The sequence below is a fragment of the Cherax quadricarinatus genome, chromosome 13 (genome assembly GCF_038502225.1).
Source record: "Cherax quadricarinatus isolate ZL_2023a chromosome 13, ASM3850222v1, whole genome shotgun sequence".
NCBI classification, from domain to species: domain Eukaryota; kingdom Metazoa; phylum Arthropoda; class Malacostraca; order Decapoda; family Parastacidae; genus Cherax; species Cherax quadricarinatus.
Window position 1 is genome coordinate 31,038,860 of NC_091304.1, and position 22,723 is coordinate 31,061,582.

At 46.7% G+C, this 22,723-nt stretch overlaps 1 protein-coding gene across 1 annotated transcript in view; it reads right to left on the reverse strand.

Moving 5' to 3' along the window:
* The window catches only part of LOC128688700 (facilitated trehalose transporter Tret1-like), a 229,795-nt gene that overhangs the window by 90,049 nt on the left and 117,023 nt on the right, over window positions 1-22,723 (reverse strand). The window contains exon 6 of the mRNA XM_053776680.2: window positions 13,946-14,089. Coding sequence (XP_053632655.2) covers window positions 13,946-14,089 — 144 coding nt within the window. The remainder of the gene's footprint in view (window positions 1-13,945; window positions 14,090-22,723) is intronic.

Below are 22,723 nucleotides of genomic sequence, written 5' to 3' on the forward strand. Positions count from 1 at the left end.
GGGGAGCATCTGGCGTCACACAGATGGACTCCTGGAACCACGGACCCGGGGATGCAAGGTTGGGAGGTGTGGGGATAAGTGGGGAAGGGGGAGCATCTGGCGTCACACAGATGGACTCCAGGAACCGCGGACCCGGGGATGAAAGGTTGGATGGGTGTGGGGATAAGTGGGGAAGGGGTGAGCATCCTAGCGTCACACAGATGGACTCCTGGAACCGCGGACCCGGGGATACAAGGTTGGGGGGTGTGGGGATAAGTGATGAAGGTGGAGCATCTGGCGTCACATAGATGGACTCCTGGAACCGCTGACCTGGGGATACAAGGTTATGGGTGTGGGGATAAGTGGGGAAGGGGGAGCATCTGGCGTCACACAGGTGGAGTCCTGGAACCGCGGACCCGGGGTTGCAAGGTTGGGGGGTATGGCGATACGTGGGGAAGGGGGAGCATCTGGCGTCACACAGATGGACTCCTGGAACAGCAGACCCGGGGATGCAAGGTTGGGGGGTGTGGGGATAAGTGGGGAAGTTGGAGCAAGGTTGGGGGGTGTGGGGATAATTTGGGAAGGGGGAGCATTTGGCGTCACACAGGTGGACTCCTGGAACCGCAGACCCGGGGATGCAAGGTTGGGGGGTGTGGGGATAAGTGGGGAACGGGGAGCTAGGTTGGGGGTGTAGGGATAAGTGGGGAAGGGGGAGTATCTGGCGTCAAACAGGTGGACTCCTGGAACCGCGGACCCGGGGATGCAAGGTTGGGGGGTGTGGGGGATATGTGAGGAAGGGGGAGCAAGGTTGGGGGGTGTGGGGATAAGTGGGGAAGGGGGAGTATCTGGCGTCACACAGGTGGACTCCTGGAACCGCGGACCCTGGGATGTAAGGTTGAGGGGGTGTGGGGATACGTGGGGACGGGGGAGCATCTGGCGTCACACAGGTGGACTCCTGGAACCGCGGACCCGGGGAAGCAAGGTTGGGGGGATGTGGGGATGTGTGGGGAAGGGGGAGCAAGGTTGGGGGGTGTGGGGATAAGTGGGGAAGGGGGAGTAACTGGCGTCACACAGGTGGACTCCTGGAACCGGGGACCCGGGGATGCAAGGTTGGGGGGTGTGGGGATAAGAGGGGAAGGGGGAGCATCTGACGTCACACAGATGGACTCCTGGAACCGCGGACCCGGGGATGCAAGGCTGGGGGGGGATAAGCGGGAAGGGGGAGCATCTGACGTCACACAGATGGACTCCTGGAACCGCGGACCCGGGGATGCAAGGCTGGGGGGGGGGGTGTGGGGAAAAGCGGGGAAGGGGGAGCATCTGACGTCACACAGATGGACTCCTGGAACCGAGGACCCGGGGATGCAAGGCTGTTGAGGTGGGGATAAGCGGGAAAGGGGGAGCATCTGACGTCACACAGATGAACTCCTGGAACCGCGGACCCGGGGATGCAAGGTTGGGGGGTGTGGGGATAAGCGGGAAAGGGGGAGCATCTGTCGTCACACAGATGGACTCCTGGAACCGCGGACCCGGGGAGGCAAGGTAGGGGGATGTGGGGATAAGCGGGGAAGGGGGAGCATCTGACGTCACACAGATGGACTCCTGGAACCGCGGAACCGGGGATGCAAGGCGGGGGGGGGGGGTGTGGGTATAATCGGGGAAGGGGGAGCATCTGACGTCACACAGATGGACTCCTAGAACCGCGGACCCGGGGATGCAAGGCTGGAGGGGTTGAGGGTATAAGCGGGGAAGGGGGAGCATCTGACGTCACACAGATGGACTTATGGAACCGCAGTCCCGGGGATACAAGGCAGGGGGGGTGTGGGTATAAGCGGGGAAGGGGGAGCATCTGACGTCACACAGACGAACTCTTGGAGCCGCTGACCCGGGGATGCAAGGCTGGGGGGGGTGTGGGTATAAGCGGGGAAGGGGGAGCATCTGACGTCACACAGATGGACTGCTGGAACCGCGGACCCGGGGATGCAAGGCTGGGGTGGGGGGTGTGGGGATAAGCAGGGAAGGGGGAGCATCTGACGTCACACAGATGGACTCCTGGAACCGCGGACCCGGGATGCAAGGCTGGGGTGGGGGGTTTGGGGATAAGCCGGGAAGGGGGAGCTTCTGACGTCACACAGATGGACTCCTGGAACCGCGGACCCGCTGGGATGCAAGGCTGGGGGGTGTGGGGATAAGCGGGGAAGGGGGAGCATCTGACGTCATACAGATGGACTCCTGGAACCGCGGACCCGGGGATGCAAGGCTGGGGGGATAAGCGGGAAGGGGGAGCATCTGACGTCACACAGATGGACTCCTGGAACCGCGGACCCGGGGATGCAAGGCTGGGGGGGGGATGTGGGGAAAAGCGGGGAATGGGGAGCATGTGACGTCATACAGATGGACTAGTGGAACCGCGGACCCGGGGATGCAAGGCTGGAAGGGTGGGGATAAGCTGGGAAAGGGGAGCATCTGACGTCACACAAATGGACTCCTGGAACCGAGGACCCGGGGATGCAAGGCTTGGGGGGGATAAGCGGGGAAGGGGGAGCATCTGACGTCACACACTTGGACTCCTGAAACCGCGGACCCGGGGATGCAAGGCTGGGGGGGGGATAAGCGGGGAAGGGGGAGCATCTGGCGTCACACAGATGGACTCCTGGAACCGCGGACCCGGGGATCTAAGGCTGTGGGGGGTGGGGTAAGCGGGGAAGGGGGAGCATCTGACGTCACACAGATGGACTCCTGGAACCGAGGACCCGGGGATGCAAGGCTGGAGGGGTTGAGGGTATAAGCGGGGAAGGGGGAGCATCTGACGTCACACAGATGGACTCCTGGAACCGCGGACCCGGGGATGCAAAGCTGGGGGGGGGATAAGCGGGGAAGGGGGAGCATCTGGCGTCACACAGATGGACTCCTGGAACCGAGGACCCGGGTATGCAAGGATGGGGGGTGTGGGGATAAGTGGGGAAGCGGGAGTATCTCGCGTCACACAGATGGACTCCAGGAACAGCAGACCCGGGGATGAAAGGTTGGATGGGTGCGGGGATAAGTGGGGAAGGGGTGAGCATCTGGCGTCACACAGATGGACTCCTGGAACCGCGGACCCGGGGATACAAGGTTGGGGGGTGTGGGGATAAGTGGGGAAGGTGGAGCATCTGGCGTCACATAGATGGACTCCTGGAACCGCTGACCCGGGGATACAAGGTTATGGGTGTGGGGATAAGTGGGGAAGGGGAAGCATCTGGCGTCACACAGGTGGAGTCCTGGAACCGCGGACCCGGGGTTGCAAGGTTGGGGGGTATGGCGATAAGTGGGGAAGGGGGAGCATCTGGCGTCACACAGATGGACTCCTGGAACCGCGGACCCGCGGATGCAAGGTTTGGGGGTTGTTGGGATAATTGGGGAAGGGGAAGCATCTGGCGTCACACAGATGGACTCCTGGAACAGCGGACCCGGGGATGCAAGGTTGGATGGGTGTAGGGATGAGTGGGGAAGGGGGAGCAAGATTGGGGGCTGTGGGTATAAGTGGGGAAGGGGAAGCATTTTGCGTCACACAGGTGGACTCCAGGAACAGCAGACCCGGGGATGCAAGGTTGGATGGGTGTAGGGATGAGTGGGGAAGGGGGAGTATCTGGTGTCACACAGGTGGACTGCTGGAACCTCGGACTCGGGGATGCAAGGTTGGGGGGTGTGGGGATAAGTGGGGAAGGGGGAGCAAGGTTGAGGGGTGTGGGGATAAGTGGGGAAGGGGGAGTATCTGGCGTCACGCAGGTGGACTCCTGGAACCACGGACCCGGGATGCAAGGTTGAGGGGGTGGGGGGATAAGTGGGGAAGCGGGAGCATCTGGCGTCACACAGGTGGACTCCTGGAACCGCGGACCACGGGATGCAAGGTAGGGGGGTGTGGGGATAAGTGGGGAAGGGGGAGCAAGGTTCTGGGGTATGGGGATGAGTGGGGAAGGGGGAGCATCTGGCGTCACACAGGTGGACTCCTGGAACCGCGGACCCGGGGATGCAAGGTTGGGGGGATGTGGGGATGTGTGGGGAAGGGGGAGCAAGGTTGGGGTGTGTGGGGATAAGTGGGGAAGGGGGAGTAATTGGCGTCACACAGGTGGACTCCTGGAACCGGGGACCCGGGGATGCAAGGTTGGGGGGTGTGGGGATAAGAGGGGACGGGGGAGCATCTGACGTCACACAGATGGACTCCTGGAACCGCGGACCCGGGGATGCAAGGCTGGGGGGGGGATAAGCGGGAAGGGGGAGCATCTGCCGTCACACAGATGGACTCCTGGAACCGCGGACCTTGTGATCTAAGGCTGTGGGGGGGTGTGGGGAAAAGCGGGGAAGGGGGAGCATCTGACGTCACACAGATGGACTCCTGGAACCGCGGACCCGGGGATGCAAGGCTGGGGAGGTGGGGATAAGCGGGGAAGGGGGAGCATCTGACGTCACACAGATGGACTCCTGGAAGCGCGGACCCGGGGATGCAAGGCTGGGGGGGGATAAGCGGGGAAGGGGGAGCATATGTCGTCACACAGATGGACTCCTGGAACCGCGGACCCGGGGATGCAAGGCTGGGGGGGGTGTGGGGATAAGCGGGGAAGGGGGAGCATCTGACGTCACACAGATGGACTCCTGGAACCGCGGACCCTGTGATCTAAGGCTGTGGGGGGGGATAATCGGGGAAGGGGGAGCATCTGACGTCACACAGATGGACTCCTGGAACCGCGGACCCGGGGATGCAAGGCTGGGGGGGGGATAAGCGGGAAGGGGGAGCATCTGACGTCACACAGATGGACTCCTGGAACCGCGGACCTTGTGATCTAAGGCTGTGGGGGGGTGTGGGGAAAAGCGGGGAAGGGGGAGCATCTGACGTCACACAGATGGACTCCTGGAACCGCGGACCCGGGGATGCAAGGCTGGGGAGGTGGGGATAAGCGGGAAAGGGGGAGCATCTGACGTCACACAGATGGACTCCTGGAAGCGCGGACCCGGGGATGCAAGGCTGGGGGGGGGATAAGCGGGGAAGGGGGAGCATCTGACGTCACACAGATGGACTCCTGGAACCGCGGACCCGGGGATTCAAGGCTGGGGGGGGGGATAAGCGTGGAAGGGGGAGCATCTGACGTCACACAGATGGACTCCTGGAACCGCAGACCCGGTGATCTAAGGCTGTGGGGGGGGATAATCGGGGAAGGGGGAGCATCTGACGTCACACAGATGGACTCCTGGAACCGCGGACCCGGGGATGCAAGGCTGGGGGGGGGATAAGCGGGGAAGGGGGAGCATCTGACGTCACACAGATGATAGCCAGTCCTGGTGACACTGTTGACCCGCTGATAGCCAGTCTTGGTGACACAGTTGACCCGCTGATAGCCAGTCTTGGTGACACAGTTGACCAGCTGATAGCCAGTCTTGGTGACTCAGGTGACCCGCTGATAGTCAGTCTTGGTGACTCAGGTGATCCGCTGATAGCCAGTCTTGGTGACTCAGGTGACCCGCTGATAGCCAGTCTTGGTGACTCAGGTCACCCGCTGATAGCCAGTCTTGGTGACACAGTTGACCCGCTGATAGCCAGTCTTGGTGACTCATGTGACCTGCTGATAGCCAGTCTTGGTGACTCAGGTGACCCGCTGATAGCCAGTCTTGGTGACACAGTTGACCCGCTGATAGCCAGTCTTGGTGACTCAGGTGACCCGCTGATAGCCAGTCTTGGTGACTCAGGTGACCCGCTGATAGCCAGTCTTGGTGACACAGTTGACCCGCTGATTGCCAGTCTTGGTTACTCAGGTGTCCCGCTAATAGCCAGTCTTAATAACACAGTTGACCCGCTGATAGCCAGTCTTAAAAACAGTTGACCCGCTGATAGACAGTCTTGGTGACATAGTTCACCAGCTGATAGCCAGTCTTGGTGACACAGTTGACCCGCTGATTGCCAGTCTTGGTTACTCAGGTGTCCCGCTAATAGCCAGTCTTAATAACACAGTTGACCCGCTGATAGACAGTCTTGGTGACATAGTTCACCAGCTGATAGCCAGTCTTGGTGACACAGTTGACTCGTTGATAGCCAGTCTTGGTGACACATTTGACCCATTGATAGCCAGTGTTGGTGACACATTTGACCCGCTGATAGCCAGTTTTGGTGACATAGATGATCCAGAATATTAGTGCCGTTTTACCAGGAGCACGAGCCATTGATCCAGCCAATAGCACTCTTCCTGGTGCTCCTCTTGGGTCCAATGCCATCGATCTGATCCTAGAAAAAAAAGTCTCAGACCTCCGGACGATGGAAAGCAGGATGAAAGACATTGACACACACGATGCCTTCTACCTACTCACCAGGTGCCTGTCAATCCCAAAACTTACCTACTTTCTGAGATGCTCCCCAGCCTTCAGCAGTCCAAAGCTCAAGGAATATGACTCTCTCCTTATGACCATGCTAGAGAATGTATTGAATCTTTCCCTTGAAGACGGACAGTGGTTGCAAGCCTCACTTCCGGTCAGGCTTGGAGGGCTAGGAGTACGCAGATCCTCCCAGATTGCTCTTCCAGCTTTCCTATCATCTTCCATAGCATCAAACGAGTTGATAAGACAAATTCTTCCTGATACCCTCAGCGACTCAGCAGGTATAGAAGACCATAGCTATGCCAGTGCCATCACTGAATGGGAGACTCTTGCTGCTCCAGCACCAAACCCTAGTGCAGCACTGGCTCACAAACAGTCAAGCTGGGATGGCCCGATCGCAGAAAAGGTGCTTGCCAACATGCTTAGGGCTGCAACATCAGATAGGGAGATTGCCCGTCTCCAGGCTGTGAGCGCACCTCACTCCGGGGACTTCCTCCAAACAGTTCCCATATCGGCAATAGGAACGCGACTCGACCCTATGACCCTCCGTATTGTAGTGGCTCTGCGCCTTGCTGCTCCAATTCACACAGAATATACGTGTATTTGTGGCGAAGCGCAAGCAGACCAATACGGTCTACATGGTCTTAACTGTTCCAATACCAAGGGCTGGCATGCAAGACACAATGAGGTCAACGACATCATCAAGAGAACCCTTGCTACAGCTGGATGCCCAGCCGAGAGGGAGCCCCGATCACTAGCAGCCAACAATACCCACAACTCAGCAAACCGCCCTGACGGGATCACCATCTATCCTTGGAAGAATGGCAAGCTCTTAGCATGGGACTATACCTGTGCGTCCACACTGGCTGACACCTATATCCATCACAGTGTGGGGCGAGAGGGAGGAGCTGCTGATCACAGGGAGGAGTACAAGATAAGCCAACAGTATCAATTTGTCCCAGTGGGCTCAGAGACCTTGGGATCATGGGGAAAAAATGCCACACGTTTCTTTAAAGAATTGGGTTCCAGACTCATCGACACCACCAGGGACCCAAGGGCAGCCGCTTTTATGTTCCAGCGCCTCAGCGTAGCCATCTAGAGGGGAAATGCTTGTTGCATACTTGGCTCGCGTCCAGCCTCGGAGGAGCTGGAAAAAATTCATGATCTTTGATACATTGTGCCATTGTATTCATGTTTGTTTTTTCTGTAAATGTATTCTGTTTATTAATAAATGTTTACATAGAATATAAAATATACAGGGGGTGGTAGGAGAAGAAAATATTCAAACAGCTCCGGGGAGAACCTTGAGTTTTCTCTGAGGTGCGTTTATTGTCTTCTCTAAGGATGAGGGTCCCCATGCCAGCTATAGAGGTGGTACTTCCCTATATATTATAATATATATATATATATATATATATATATATATATATATATATATATATATATATATATATATATATATATATATATGGAGTTGGGAACAGCCAACAGAAAGTCCCCTGCATGAGGAGCTCTCACTGCCAGGAGGCGGACTCTATCCTTCCCTGACACACTCTCAAGCATTGTTGAGGTTATTTTCTCCACTATCGAGCCATCCCAGTGCGACTTTTTGTAGTTGTTAGGGGGAGCAGGTCTGGTTTCAGAGTCCGTTAGATTATCCCAGACATGGCTCCATCGATAAACTTTTGGTCCTAGACTCTAATCTTGTCCCTAAGATGTTCAGGGAGAATTGCTGCTACAAGCACTCTGGATGCAATGCATGACATGAGGACAGAAAAGCAGGTAGCGCAATCTGTGATGACTTGCGGACACCAGTGCCTCCTAGTCTGACTGGAAGCGTAGCTTGGTTCCACTGCCCATCTTCTAGAGTAAGATTAAGTACTTTCGTAAAAATCTGCCTCAGGATACTGTCATATTCGTGCAGTATAGGGTTATCACATGAAGGTGCACATCTTAGGAAATATGTCAACCTGGGCAGACTCAAGCACTTTGTAAGAAGGTAGAAGGCATCGGGAGTGTCAAGATTGCCTATTCGTTGTTCCATTCTCCTCAACACACACATATATATATATATATATATATATATATATATATATATATATATATATATATATATATATATATATATATATATATATACTATAATGTAGGCAGGTATTACCTCTAGAACTGCTTGGGAATCCTCATCCTCAGAGAAGAAAATAATTGCCCTTAAGGGAAAACTGAGGTTTTTCCCCCGGGGCTGTTTTAATATTTTTTTCTACTACCCCATATATTCTATGTGAACTTTATTTGAAAACCAAATACATTAACAAAGATACAATAGAGAAAAGAGAACAACGTAAAAGATATCTGAGCGCCTGTATCTCAAATACTTCATCCAGCTTCCCGGCGGTGGGACGTGTGTCCAGAATGCTGCAGGCATTTTTCTTCTGGATTGCATCGCATCCTCTATGAAAAAGGAAGCTGGTCGTTCTGGTATCAAATATATATACATGCATATATGCATTTATATCTGTGTGTGTGTACTCACCTATATGTGGTTGCAGGGGTCGAATCTCAGCTCTTGACCCCACCTCTTTACTGTGTATGTGTGTGTGAGTCGCTCTGAATAAGCCAAACCAGCGAGTGAGACCTTAAAAGCAAGTGTCTTTTTGCCAAACAAGTAGAGTGAAATTTTTTTATGCTTTAAATCTGTGAAAGTAAACCTGAACATAGTGAAAAAAATATTTAATTGATTTTAAGTAATATTAAATAAACATATTCTGTCTTATGAAATATTAAGAAGAATTTGGCTAATAACATTATGTTAGGTTAGGTTAGGTGAGGTGTCTAAGTTATAGTCAAAAAGTATAATTGTTGTTTTCTAGATCACTAGCAGTTGCCCTGTTTCAATCGATCTGTTAAAGATCACTGCTAGTGGCCCACATAGTTCCTCAGCCTTCATTCAGTATTTTCGTCACCTCTTTGCCCATTATATGCATTGTGTCTGGTACTTGTAGATGCACTTTGTCTTTGACTCTCTGGTAATATTTCTAATTTCACTGAGAATAACTCTGTAAAACTTTTGTTCAGCTCCTGACAGACTTCCAGATCATTTTTAGTGAGCTCCCACCTTTCCTCTGTCTTATTATGTGGTTTCCCACAGTTGTCTTCCTTCTGAATTGGCTCTGCATCAGCTTTGGTTTAGATTCTGCTTCTGATGATATGGCATTCTCAAACTGCTGCTCAGCCTCTCTTCTTATTCACATATAATCAATTTTGGCTCTTCTGTTGCATCCCAATTCTCTGGCATTCTTTGTTTTTTATATGCCTTCCATGTTCTTGGACTTTTAGCTTTTCCCTCCCTGCACCTTCGAGTGAACCATGAGTTCATCTTGTATTTGCTTGTGCTTCTGTTTCTGGGAATGAATTTTTCCTCTGCCTCCAGTTTTGTGGTGCAGTTATGAAAGAAACCGTCTGAAAGAAACATGTAATAGTCGTTGTCAACCTGTTAACGATCTAGAAGCAAAGGTAACGACTAACTACTCGAATTATGTGTTAGTACCTTATTAACAGTTGAAATAATCTATATATATATTTACGTTTAGGTACCGACTAGTATGGTTACATTTCTGTATGGTCATTAAGACCATAACGACAATTAGCCATTCGAAATATATGTTACTCAAATCCTTTACTCTGGTAGTTGTTGGAATTGTGTAATTGTTGAACTAATTCCTGCATTTTTACATAAATGTCCTGCACTGAGTTAGGTAGAACAAAATTAGACAGTATAATATACAGAAATGATAACGTTTACAGTTTATAGCTAAATGTTATTGATGGCCGAGACACTAGTGCAACACTTGGGTATCTTTACGCTGATACGTTTCACCAACTAGTGGCTGCTTCAGTCTAATACAGAGAAGAACGGAGAAAGATGAGGAGTTTGAGGTAACCAGTTCCTAAGCCTGGAGATGTATTCAGTCCATCTGTGTTGATAAAAAGTACTGCTTATCTACGGATAAGGGCTTATATAGAGATAAATGGTATAAAATTCCAGCTCGATGGAAAAGGAGATACAAATGCAGAATACTTTGATTTTTTATTGACGTTTCGCCCACTTAGTGGGCTTTATTAAGTCACAAAGAGATCTGTTGTTTAGTAGATTAAGCACAGTGTTCCTGTAGTCGTTAGTGTTCAAGATGATGACACCGCCATCTTTATCGGCAGTGGTGGCTCTTAAGGTTTTGAGGGCAGTGATATAACTTTTTGTGACGTAATAAAGCCCATCGTGTACGCGAAACGCTTTCAATAAAGGATCACATGATACTACATTTGTGTCTCCTTTTCCAAGGTAAGGCAATGCAGTGGGAGGCGGCGTCATCGGTGGTCTAAATCCTCTAATGTAAATCGGTCATGCAGACGTTGAAGACTTCTATGTATGAAGCTTCCATGATGTTGCTGTGTCAAACAAATATTATTAAATAAATGGTCTGGAAAACCTACAAGTTAAAGAATTACACACTTGTGCAACATTTGGGTGTCTTTACTGTGGAAACGTTTCGCCAGCCAGTGGCTTGATCAATCCAATACAGAGAAAAAGCGGTAGAAGATGAGAAAGGTTTGAGGCAGACAGTTCCTCAGCCAGGATATGATGACTCAGTCATATTCCTTAAAAATCAAAATAACTCTGAGCACTAACATCAGTATATACCAGAACTCTACGTTAATCACCCGACAAATTGGGATGAATTATTAATCTAATTATATTATTAGGTATCCCTGAAGGGAAACCTTTAAGTGGTTGTCAGATTTTTTCTTCCTCCTACTTTTCATTTTAATTTTCCTCATAAAATGAGAAAACTTCATCCAATGGGCTTCAAATTTTCAACACATGTAACTAGGCAGGAATTCAAGTACGAAGGTGTATATCTGCCAATTTTACGTGTAATCACGTTTTACGCTTAGTCACGTTAAATGTATTAGAGTCTACGTCTTCTGAAGAGCTTCAGCATCTAATGGCTGATGCATCTTATGGTCAGGATAGATCCCATTAAATTTAAGTTGTGTGCAGGTAAATTTCTTGGTGCACAAATATTTTTCATAAAACCTGGACGTGTTGGAATTCGTGTCATAACTGGAGAATGCCTCTGCCGATACACTTCAGATTTTCAGCACTGAATGGTTTTCCAACTATCGCACTGTTATTGGGCTCCATAAGTCTCAGTATGCTTATTTGATAAAAAACGTAGTTATATTGTTTTACAGTCAATAATTAAAGAATGCCTCATCTTATCGGCTTCAAACTGTATTGCATTTCTTAAGAAGGAAACTACCATATAAGCATCGACTGTTCAAATACACATTGTAAATTTTAATGAAAATGTTAAAATACTTTGAATCATCGGATTCAGAGCAATTACATACGTCAAGAAAAATTACTGAGGTCCGTGGGTCGATCTCCGGTACGTGTGGAAACATTAGGACGTATTTCGTTAAGACACCTGCTATCCATGTTCACCTATCAGTAAAATAGGTACCTGGGTGTTAGTCGCCTGTTGTGGGTCGAATCCGGGGGACAAAACTGACTTAATTTGCCTGAAATGCTCTGCATAACAAGGGGATTTCTGTATAGTAGTAAGTTACTGATATCAGCTAAGCCTGTATGCCTTATACATGTACTGGTATAAATAATAATAATAATTATTATTATTATTATTATTATTATTGCTATTAACTAATTATGGGACTATAAATTCAAATCTGAATTTATATATGCTCCAACATGTACCTTTAACTATATTATTGGTTGCGGAGAGTTTGGTCATTTTATGGAAGAAGATTTATTTTTTTTATGAATAATGAAATTGTTTTATCACTTACGAATTCTATATTTTCACTTTTTCAGAGTAAATGGTATTTTAAACTGTCAAGTTATAAGGCTATAATGTCTCGTGATTGAACGGCAGAGACAATACTTTGTGATTTATATAAAAACAAACTATTTTCACTACTTCTGTGTGAAGGTCGGATATCAGGACAAGCTGTGGGCACCTCATCGCTGTTGCACGACTTCAAATCTTTGAGCTAGTGATTTGCTTGAAGGTTTGATGCATACCATTTGCAGTCCCAGTGGTATGGAGAGAACCATAGGATAATACCATTTCCGTATGAAAGAGTGTCGGAATTTTCATGAAAAAAAATAAATCAAAAGTAATTTATCCAAATATTCCTTCTGCAATCAGACAAAAACATTCAGAGGATCTCCCAGTTCCAGTACCACCATTCTGTAAAGATAATATTTCCCTTAATGAAGAAGCAATAAACTCAAATTCCGAGTTTGAAATGGCTGCAGTCAACATCTAGGAACCACAGTCAGAGAAACTTGGTTCCAGATTGCACCACTTTAATTTACTGCACCCACACAGAAAAATCAGTTTGTTAAGAAAGCGACAGAAAAGCTTATTGTTGTGTTTGAGTGCTTCAGGTAACCATCATTATCCTGCAATGTTGCGTTTCTTTATTGATTCCAACAGAACAAGTCTGAAGGAAATCTTACTTCACAATAATGACAGCCAACTAAGTCTACTTTAAGCTCTCGTTATAGACCTTACTGTCTCTTTCCAACAGCCCATTAGCCTTTGCAGTAAATCTGTCCTTACCTCCTTCAAAGCCGTATAGTGTCTAAAGTCAGTTTAAGTCGTAATAAACGACTGTAAATGAATAAATAGAGAGATGGACGAGAGGCTCGAAATGTGACTGGGGAAAGAAAGCTACAGTTGGTACCGCTGATGGAGACATGGACACAAAGCTTTTTTCCAGATTTTTCCTATAATAATGTTTCACAGCTCAGCGGTCAAGACCAAAACCTGCCACCACTAGAGCCCCGCTTCAAGCCACCGTCCATCTTACTGGTTTTTTTTTTTTCATTTGCAGTAGATTATTACGACTTAAACTGAGTTCATCAGTCCGGCTTTTCGTGTGGATTTCACTGTGACTATGAATTATACATCTTCTTTCAACGCACCGGCCGTATCCCACCGACGCAGGGAGACCCAAAAAGAAAAACCAAAGTTTTTTTTTAACTTTAGTAATGTATATAGGAGAAGGGGTTACTAGCCCCTTGCTCTCGGCATTTTAGACGCCTCATAAGACACGCATGGTTTTCGGAGGAAGAATTCTGTTCCAAGAAAATAGAAGAAAACCCAGAGGGGAGTGCATAAAAATGCTTGTACATGCATGTGTAGTGTGACCTAAGTGTAAGTAGAAGTAGCAAGAAATACCTGAAATTTTGCGTGTTTATGATACAGAAAAAAGACACCAGCAATCCTACCATCAAATGAAACAATTATAAGTTTCCGTTTTACACGCACTTGGCAGGACGGTAGTACCTCCCTGGGTGGTTACTGTCTACCAACCTACTACTTAGGGTGAATTATACAAAACTCATTTAAATTGCTGCTCTATTTTCTCCATGTAAGCGTTGATGTCAGTGACCATTTATTTTTTTACTGTTTTTCTGGATATTGAAAAAAGAATGTGTAAATCAAGGAGAGAAGGAGGACTGCCTCGTTTTTTTTTATGATGAAAATATTGAATATTACTGAGAGGTGAATGATCATGGAACATCCTTACTCACCTATTAGGACCCAGACGGTGGGACCGAAGCCAACTGAGTAAGCTGTGATGAAGACTATGAGAGAGGTGAGTGGCAACCAACCCAGGGACTCCAGTGCCCACGCACTGTCTTTCTCCTTCATGTAGAAGAACACACCAAGGCTTACTGTCAAAATAATGGAAAAAGACACAGATAACTACAATTTACACACATGAGATTATTGGCAAAGTTACAAGCTGCTGGGAATGATGATTACTTTTAAGTTACATATAAACAAATGGGACTGGATACAGTATGTCAGCAGGAGCTGGACAGGCACTAAAAGTCAGTACCTGACCAGCCGGGCTGTGGTTCGTACGTGGGTTCGCGTGCGTCCAGCAGTAAGAGCCTAGTTGATCAGGCCCTGATCCATCTCGAGGCCTGGTCATTGATCGGGCCGTGAGGGCGTTGAACCCAGAAATCCTCTCCAGGTAAACATACCTAGAGATGGTTTCGGGGATCAACACCCCAGTGACCCGGTCTGTGACTTGGCCTCATGGTGGATCAGGCCTGATCAACCAGGCTGTTACTGTAATAATGTTGGTAGAATTACCGACAATATGTAAAGTAAAAGGACACAAGTGCAACTAATGTGACATTATACCGTGGCAACGTTTCGTTCTCCAGGAGCTTGACAAAGCTCCTGGAGAACGAAACGTTGCCACAGTAAAATGTCACATTAGTTGCACTTGTGTCCTTTTACTTTACAAGCTGTTACTGTTGGCCGCAAGCAACCTGACGTACGATCCACAGCAGGGCTGGTCTTGTACTAACTTTAGGTGCCTGTCCAGTGCCTTCTTGAAGACAGTCAGGGGTCTATTGGTAATCCTCCCTTATGTATACTGGGAAGCAGTAGAACAGTCTTGGGCCCCTGACACTTATTGTGCTGTCTCTTATCGTACTAATGGCACCTCTGCTTTTCATTGGGTGGATGTTGCATCGTCTGACGAGTTTTGCTTTCATAGGGGGTGATTGTCGTGTGCAAGTTTGGTACTAATCCCTCTACGATTTTCCAAGTGTATATAATCATGTATCTCTCCCGCCCGCATTCTAAGGAATACAGGTTAATAACTTAAAGCATTCCCCGTAATTGAGGTATTTTATCGCAGTTATGTGTGCCGTGAAAGCTCTATGTACACTTTCTAGGTCAGCAATTTCACCTCCCTTGAAAGGTGCTGTTAGTGTGCAGCAATATTCCAGCCTAGATAGAACTAGTGACCTGACGAGTGTCATCATGGGCTTGGCATCCCTAGTTTTGAAGGTTCTCATTATCCATCCTGTCATTTTTCTAGCAGATGCGATTGATACAATGTTATGGTCCTTGAAGGTGAGATCCTCCGACATGATCACTCCCAGGTATTTTACATTAGTTTTTCTCTCTATTGTGTGGCTGGAATTTCTTTTATACTCCGATATAGTTTTAATTTCCTCACGTTTTCCATATCGGAGTAATTGAAATTTCTCATCATTGAACATCTTATTGCTTTCTGCGGCCCATTTAAAGATTTGGTTGATGTCCGCCTGGAGTCTTGCAGTGTCTTCATTGGAGGACACTGTCATGCAAATTCGGGTGTCATCTGCAAAGGAAGACACGGTGCTGTGGCTTACTTCTCTATCTATGTCAGATATGAGGATGAGGAACAAGATGGGAGCGAGTACTGTGCCTTGTGGAACAGAGCTTTTCACAGTAGCCACCTCAGACTTTACTCTATTTACTACTACTCTTTCTGTTCTGTTTTCAGGGAAATTATAGATCCATCTACCAACTTTTCCTGTTATTCCTTTATCACGCATTTTGTGCACTATTACTCCATGGTCATAATTGTTAAAGGCTTTTGCAAAGTCTATGTATACTACATCTGTATTTTGTCTTAGAGCATCCAAGACCTTGTCATAGTGGTCCAGTACTTGAGACAGACAAGAGCGACCTGCTCTAAACCCATGTTGTATTGGGTTGTGTAATTGATGGGTACATAGATGGGTGGCGATCCTGCTTCTTAGATCCCTTTACGTTAGCGCTATCGGTCTGTAGTTCTTTATTGTTTTACTGCCCCTTTGTGGAGTGGGGCTATATCTTTTGCTTTTAGCAGCCATGGAACGACCCCTGTGTCCATGCTTCCTCTCCACAGGATGTTAAAAAGCACATGATAGGGGCTTCTTGCAGTTCTTGATGAACAAGGAGTTAAATGAGTCTGGGCCTGTCATTTATGGCCTTATCGAAGTCATTTGGCGTCATGGTAATATCACTTAGGTTTGAGTCTACCAAATTCTGCGTCTCTCTCATAAAAAAATCATTTAGGTCTTCGACTCTCAGCCTGTTCATATTGGGACTTGAGTAGCTCACTCATTTCCTTGCTGTCATTTTGTAGGACTTATCTCGTTTAAGCTGGGGCCCAATACTGGATGTTGCTTTCAACTTTGATTTGGCATAAGAAAAGAAATATTTTTTTGTTTTTTCATTTTCATTTATGGCTTTTAGTTCTTCCTGCATTTCTTGACTCCTGTAAGATTCCTTTAGCTATAGTTCAATGTTTGCTATTTCTCTGACCAGTGCCTCCCTGCGTAGTGCAGATATATTGGCCTCTTTTAGCCGCTCTGTTATTCTTTGCCTTCGTCTGTATAGGGAGCACCTTTCTATTTCTCCTCCTTTTCCTTAAAGGAATGTGTCTTTAGCATACCTCGAGTGCAACAGAGTTAATTTATTCTAGACATAGGTTTGGATCCGTGTTGCTTAAGCTATCTTCCCAGTTTATATCATTTAGAACTTGGTTTACATGGTCCCACATTATGTTTTTGTTATTGAAGTTGAATTTGGTGAAGTCTCCCTCGTGACTGATCACATTTTGTCGGTCTGGGGCCCCGTGCACACATGTCTGAACCTCTATTGTTTTGTGATCTAAGTATGTTGTTTTTGATAAGGTAATATTTCGTATAAGTTCATCATCGTTAGTGAAGATGAGGTATAGTGTATTCTCCAATCTAGTAGGTTCTATTATTTACTGGTGTAAGGTGAATTTGGTGCAGAGATTTAAAAGTTTGTGAGTTTTCATCTGAGCTGCCTCCTAGTGTTGTCTCTGCTTCAACATTATTTGCTACATTCCTCCATTGTAGGTGCCTTAGGTTGAAATCCCCCAGGAGAAAGATGTTAGGGGCAGGAGCTGGAAGATTTTCGAGGCAGTGATCAATTTTCACAAGCTGTTCCTGGAATTGTTGGGAAGTTGCATCTGGAGGCTTATATACAACCACAATGACCAGGTTTTGGTTCTCGATCTTTGCTGCCAAAACTTCAACTCCATCATTTGAGGCATTTAGTAGTTCCGAGCATATAAGCGACTGTGATATACAGGCCAGCCTCCCCCCCTTTTGCCTGTTCACTCTGTCGCATCTGTATAGGTTGTAACCCGGGATCCATTTTTCATTGTCAAAGTGATACTTTTTGTGGGTCTCTGTGAACACCGCGAACATTGTGTTTGACTCTGTAAGCAGTCCACGGATGAAAGGTATATTGTTGTTTTGTTGCTGGCTATAGACCCTGTATATTTGCAAAGATGATTGTCGTCGGATTGCTGGTATTGGTGGCATGGGGGAAGATGGGCCCTTTTTTCTGGCACTAATATCTGTTGTTTTGGAGTGGAGACCTTCGACTGCGATGCCACTCCAGAAATGATCGGAATTGGTGTCATTTCCTGTCATTTCCTGCCAGCTTTTTTCCCTTTCTGGCGCTAAAAAAAAACCTCTCTCAAGAGTGGTTGTGGTTACCCAGGTTTTCCCATGGTCTGGATGTTCTGTATCTTCTGGTCCCCTTTAGTTGGCGTGCCTGACGATGTCTTTCCTGAACTGAAGAGTGACACATATCAGGGTGGAAAAACTTACAGGAAGGAAGGTTGCTTTCTCCTGTTGTCATATGGGCACGGCATTTCCTGGGGGTGGTCAAAGTTGCACGTCCAATCTGTTTTTTCCAGATATTCCATGCCTGCAGGTACCTAATGCATAAAATTTGAATAGGCCTGGTTTCTGTTTGCTTTGACTTTTTTGTGACTTCATTCCCTACTGGTGTGTGTTTTCCTGTCTCATTACTGTCGTCAGCACTTTTACTAACAATGGTGCCTTCACCAGTTATTTCTGGTATTTTATCCCCTTGTTTACTCTCTCCCATGGTATTGCTAGTTTGTAACGTTGGTTTTGTGTGTCCTTCTCTACACTTGTTTCTCCATTAGAGTTCCTGTCTCCCTCCGGGCTACCGACTTTCATTTCTGTATTCTTACAGTTACTGTCTACCAGGACAGCATCTGCACCAGGGGCGACAGTACCATCTAGCCAAGTCCTTTTATGCTTCCATCTATTATAGAATTTATTTCAAAATTAGTATTCATTTTTCATTCATGGAAACTTTTAAGTTGAATTGTTTGAATATAAGTCATGTAGTATGCTAAGAAGTTACTGTTTGTTGATGCTTTGATTAAAACCAAGTAAAATGTTATAGTACTGATCGCAGCAAAGTGTAGTAGTCAGTGTTAGAACTAGAGAATTTTGAACTAAGTATGATAATATATCTTTATTTCTGTAAGTACATGTAGAAGGTATACAGGACTAGCAGACATCAATGGCATACTACTATATAGAAAGCCCTTTGTTATGTAGAGCATTTCAGGTAAATTAGGTCAATTTTTGTCCCAGGATGCGACCCACACCAGTCGACTAACACCCAGGTACCCATTTTACTGATGGATGAACATGTTTGCGCCCTTGACGGGAATCGAACCTGGACCTTCCTGGCATGAAGCGAGAGCTTTGCCAAACAGGCCACAAATAATTTTTTTGGTTTTATTAATGATAAAGATGATACCTGAGTATTGTTAAACGTAGGAAAGCATGAATTACCAGATGTATAAGACAATGAGGAAAGCATGTTTCGCTATAGAAAATTATAAAAATATAAAGTGTATAAAATGTTGAGGGGCCGCATTTGATGCACATAATTTAAAAAAAAAAAAAGATGTCTGATTACTATTACTAATGCAGGAAAAAAAATCCCCCCCCCCCAGTACCAACAATACCACTAGTCCGATAACATTCTTCTTTGCAAATATACAGGGTCTAAAGCCAGCAACAAACAACAAAATACCTTTCATCCGTGGACTGCTTGCAGAGGCAAAGGCAATGTTCGCGGCTTTCACTGAGACCCACATAAAGGATCACTTGGACAACGAAATATGGATCCCAGGTTACAACCTATACAGATGTGACAGAGTGAACAGGCAAAAGGGGGGAGGGTTGGCCTGTACATTGCAGAGTCACTTGTTTGCACAGACCTGCTTAATGCCTCAAATGACGTAGTGGAAGTTTTAGCAGTAAAGGTCGAGAACCAAAACTTAGTCATTGTGGTAGTCTACAAGCCTTCGGATGCAACATCCCAGCAATTCCAGGAACAGCTGTTAAAAATTGACCACTGTCTGGAAAACCTTCCAGCTCCTGCACCCAACATCTTGCTCCTGGGGGACTTCAACTTAAGGCACCTAAAATGGAGGAATATAGCAAATAATATTGTTGCAGTAATAACACCAGGAGGCAGCTCTGATGAAAACTCACACTCACACGAGCTTTTAAATCTCTGCACAAAATTCAATTTAAACCAGCAAATAATAGAGCCTACTAGACTAGAGAATACACTAGACCTCATCTTCACTAACAATGATGATCTGATAAGAAATGTCACCATTTCAAAAACAATATACTCAGATCACAACATAATTGAGGTTCAGACATGTATGCGTGGAGCCCCAGACCGACATAATGAGACTAGTCAAGAGGGAGCATTCACCAAATTCAACTTCAATAACAAAAACATAAAGTGGGACCAAGTAAACCAAGTCCTAACCGATATAAGCTGGGAAGATATACAGCAACACAGACCCCAACTTATGCCTAGAACAGATTAACTCGGTGGCACTCGATGTATGCACAAGGCTTATTCCTCTAAGAAAAAGGAGGAGTAGATGTAAAATAGAAAGAGACAGGCGCTCCCTTTACAGGCGACGGAAAAGAATAACAGAGCGGCTAAAAGAGGTCAACATATCTGAAATGCGTAGGGAGACACTGGTCAGAGAAATAGCAAGCATCGAACTTAAGCTAAAATAATCCTTCAGGAGTCAGGAATCGAAAGAAACCCAAAGTATTTCTTCTCCTATGCCAAATCAAAATCGAGAACAACGTCCAGTATTGGGCCCCTACTTAAACAAGATGGGTCCTACACAGATGACAGCAAGGAAATGAGTGAGCTACTCAAGTCCCAATATGACTCAGTTTTTAGCAAGCCGCTAACCAGACTGAGAGTCGAAGATCAAAATGAATTTTTTATGAGAGAGCCACAAAATTTGACTAACACAAGCCTATCCGATGTTATCCTGACGCCAAATGACTTCGAACAGACGATAAATGACATGCCCATGCACTCTGCCCCAGGGCCAGACTCATGGAACTCTGTGTTCATCAAGAACTGCAAGAAGCCCCTATCACGAGCCTTTTCCATCCTATGGAGAGGGAGCATGGACACGGGGGTCGTCCCACAGTTACTAAAAACAACAGACATAGCCCCACTCCACAAAGGGGGGCAGTAAAGCAACAGCAAAGAACTACAGACCAATAGCACTAACATCCCATATCATAAAAATCTTTGAAAGGGTCCTAAGAAGCAAGATCACCACCCATCTAGAAACCCATCAGTTACACAACCCAGGGCAACATGGGTTTAGAACAGGTCGCTCCTGTCTGTCTTAACTATTGGATCACTACGACAAGGTCCTAAATGCACTAGAAGACAAAAAGAATGCAGATGTAATATATACAGACTTTGCAAAAGCCTTCGACAAGTGTGACCATGGCGTAATAGCGCACAAAATGCGTGCTAAAGGAATAACAGGAAAAGTCGGTCGATGGATCTATAATTTCCTCACTAACAGAACACAGAGAGTAGTCGTCAACAGAGTAAAGTCCGAGGCAGCTACGGTGAAAGGCTCTGTTCCACAAGGCACAGTACTCACTCCCATCTTGTTCCTCATCCTCATATCCGACATAGACAAGGATGTCAGCCACAGCACCGTGTCTTCCTTTGCAGATGACACCCGAATCTGCATGACAGTGTCTTCCATTGCAGACACTGCAAGGCTCCAGGCGGACATCAACCAAATCTTTCAGTGGGCTGCAGAAAACAATATGAAGTTCAGCGATGAGAAATTTCAATTACTCAGATATGGTAAACATGAGGAAATTATATCTTCATCAGAGTACAAAACAAATTCTGGCCACAAAATAGAGCGAAACACCAACGTCAAAGACCTGGGAGTGATCATGTCGGAGGATCTCACCTTCAAGGACCATAACATTGTATCAATCGCATCTGCTAGAAAAATGACAGGATGGATAATGAGAACCTTCAAAACTAGGGAGGCCAAGCCCATGATGACACTCTTCAGGTCACTTGTTCTATCTAGGCTGGAATATTGCTGCACTCTAACAGCACCTTTCAAGGCAGGTGAAATTGCCGACCTAGAAAATGTACAGAGAACTTTCACGGCGCGCATAACGGAGATAAAACACCTCAATTACTGGGAGCGCTTGAGGTTCCTAAACCTGTATTCCCTGGAACGCAGGAGGGAGAGATACATGATTATATACACCTGGAAAATCCTAGAGGGACTAGTACCGAACTTGCACACGAAAATCACTCACTACGAAAGCAAAAGACTTGGCAGACGATGCACCATCCCCCCAATGAAAAGCAGGGGTGTCACTAGCACGTTAAGAGACCATACAATAAGTGTCAGGGGCCCGAGACTGTTCAACTGCCTCCCAGCACACATAAGGGGGATTACCAACAGACCCCTGGCAGTCTTCAAGCTGGCACTGGACAAGCACCTAAAGTCGGTTCCTGATCAGCCGGGCTGTGGCTCGTACGTTGGTTTGCGTGCAGCCAGCAGCAACAGCCTGGTTGATCAGGCTCTGATCCACCAGGAGGCCTGGTCACAGACCGGGCCGCGGGGGCGTTGACCCCCGGAACTCTCTCCAGGTAAACTCCAGGTAACTCCAGTTGTAGCTGAGTAACAGTGTGAGAAAGGCAGCAACAGTATAAAATAAACGTTAAAATAAAACTGTCAGAGGAAGTGTCTCAGGGTGACAGTGATAAGGAAAAAAAGACTGCATATAAGTGATAAAGATATAAGACTGAAGTGTCAGTGTGTTCAACAGAGGTACTTACAGGACTTGTGAAGAACGAATCGAGTATAAGGTAGGGGATGTTGTACTCAAACTTAGGCTATTCACTGCAGGCGTCCGAGTTCCATCATAATTAAATCTTTTACTCTGATGGTGAGTGATAGGAATCGTTATCCCAAACACCGCCTTCAAATTTCTATGCTTCAAATTCTATGCATAATTCACAGCACATTTCTCATAATGATTATTTTAAATTTTACTCCCACTGCCATATTTCAAGTCCATGCCTCACACTCGTATATGACTGCTGTTACAAATTCACTTTGATACATTTCCCATCTTCTTTCCAATGATAAACTTCTTTATTTCCATAGATTCTTGAATATTTCACTCACCTTTTTCATTTCGAACATTCTCTGTTTTTTTTTCCATGTCTGACAGAGACCCATTTACCGACAAGTTCACTTCCCCTCTCATCGATCTAATATACTGTCTTTCAAAGCCTATATTTTTGTTACCCTCACTTCTGACTCAACACCTAATTAATAT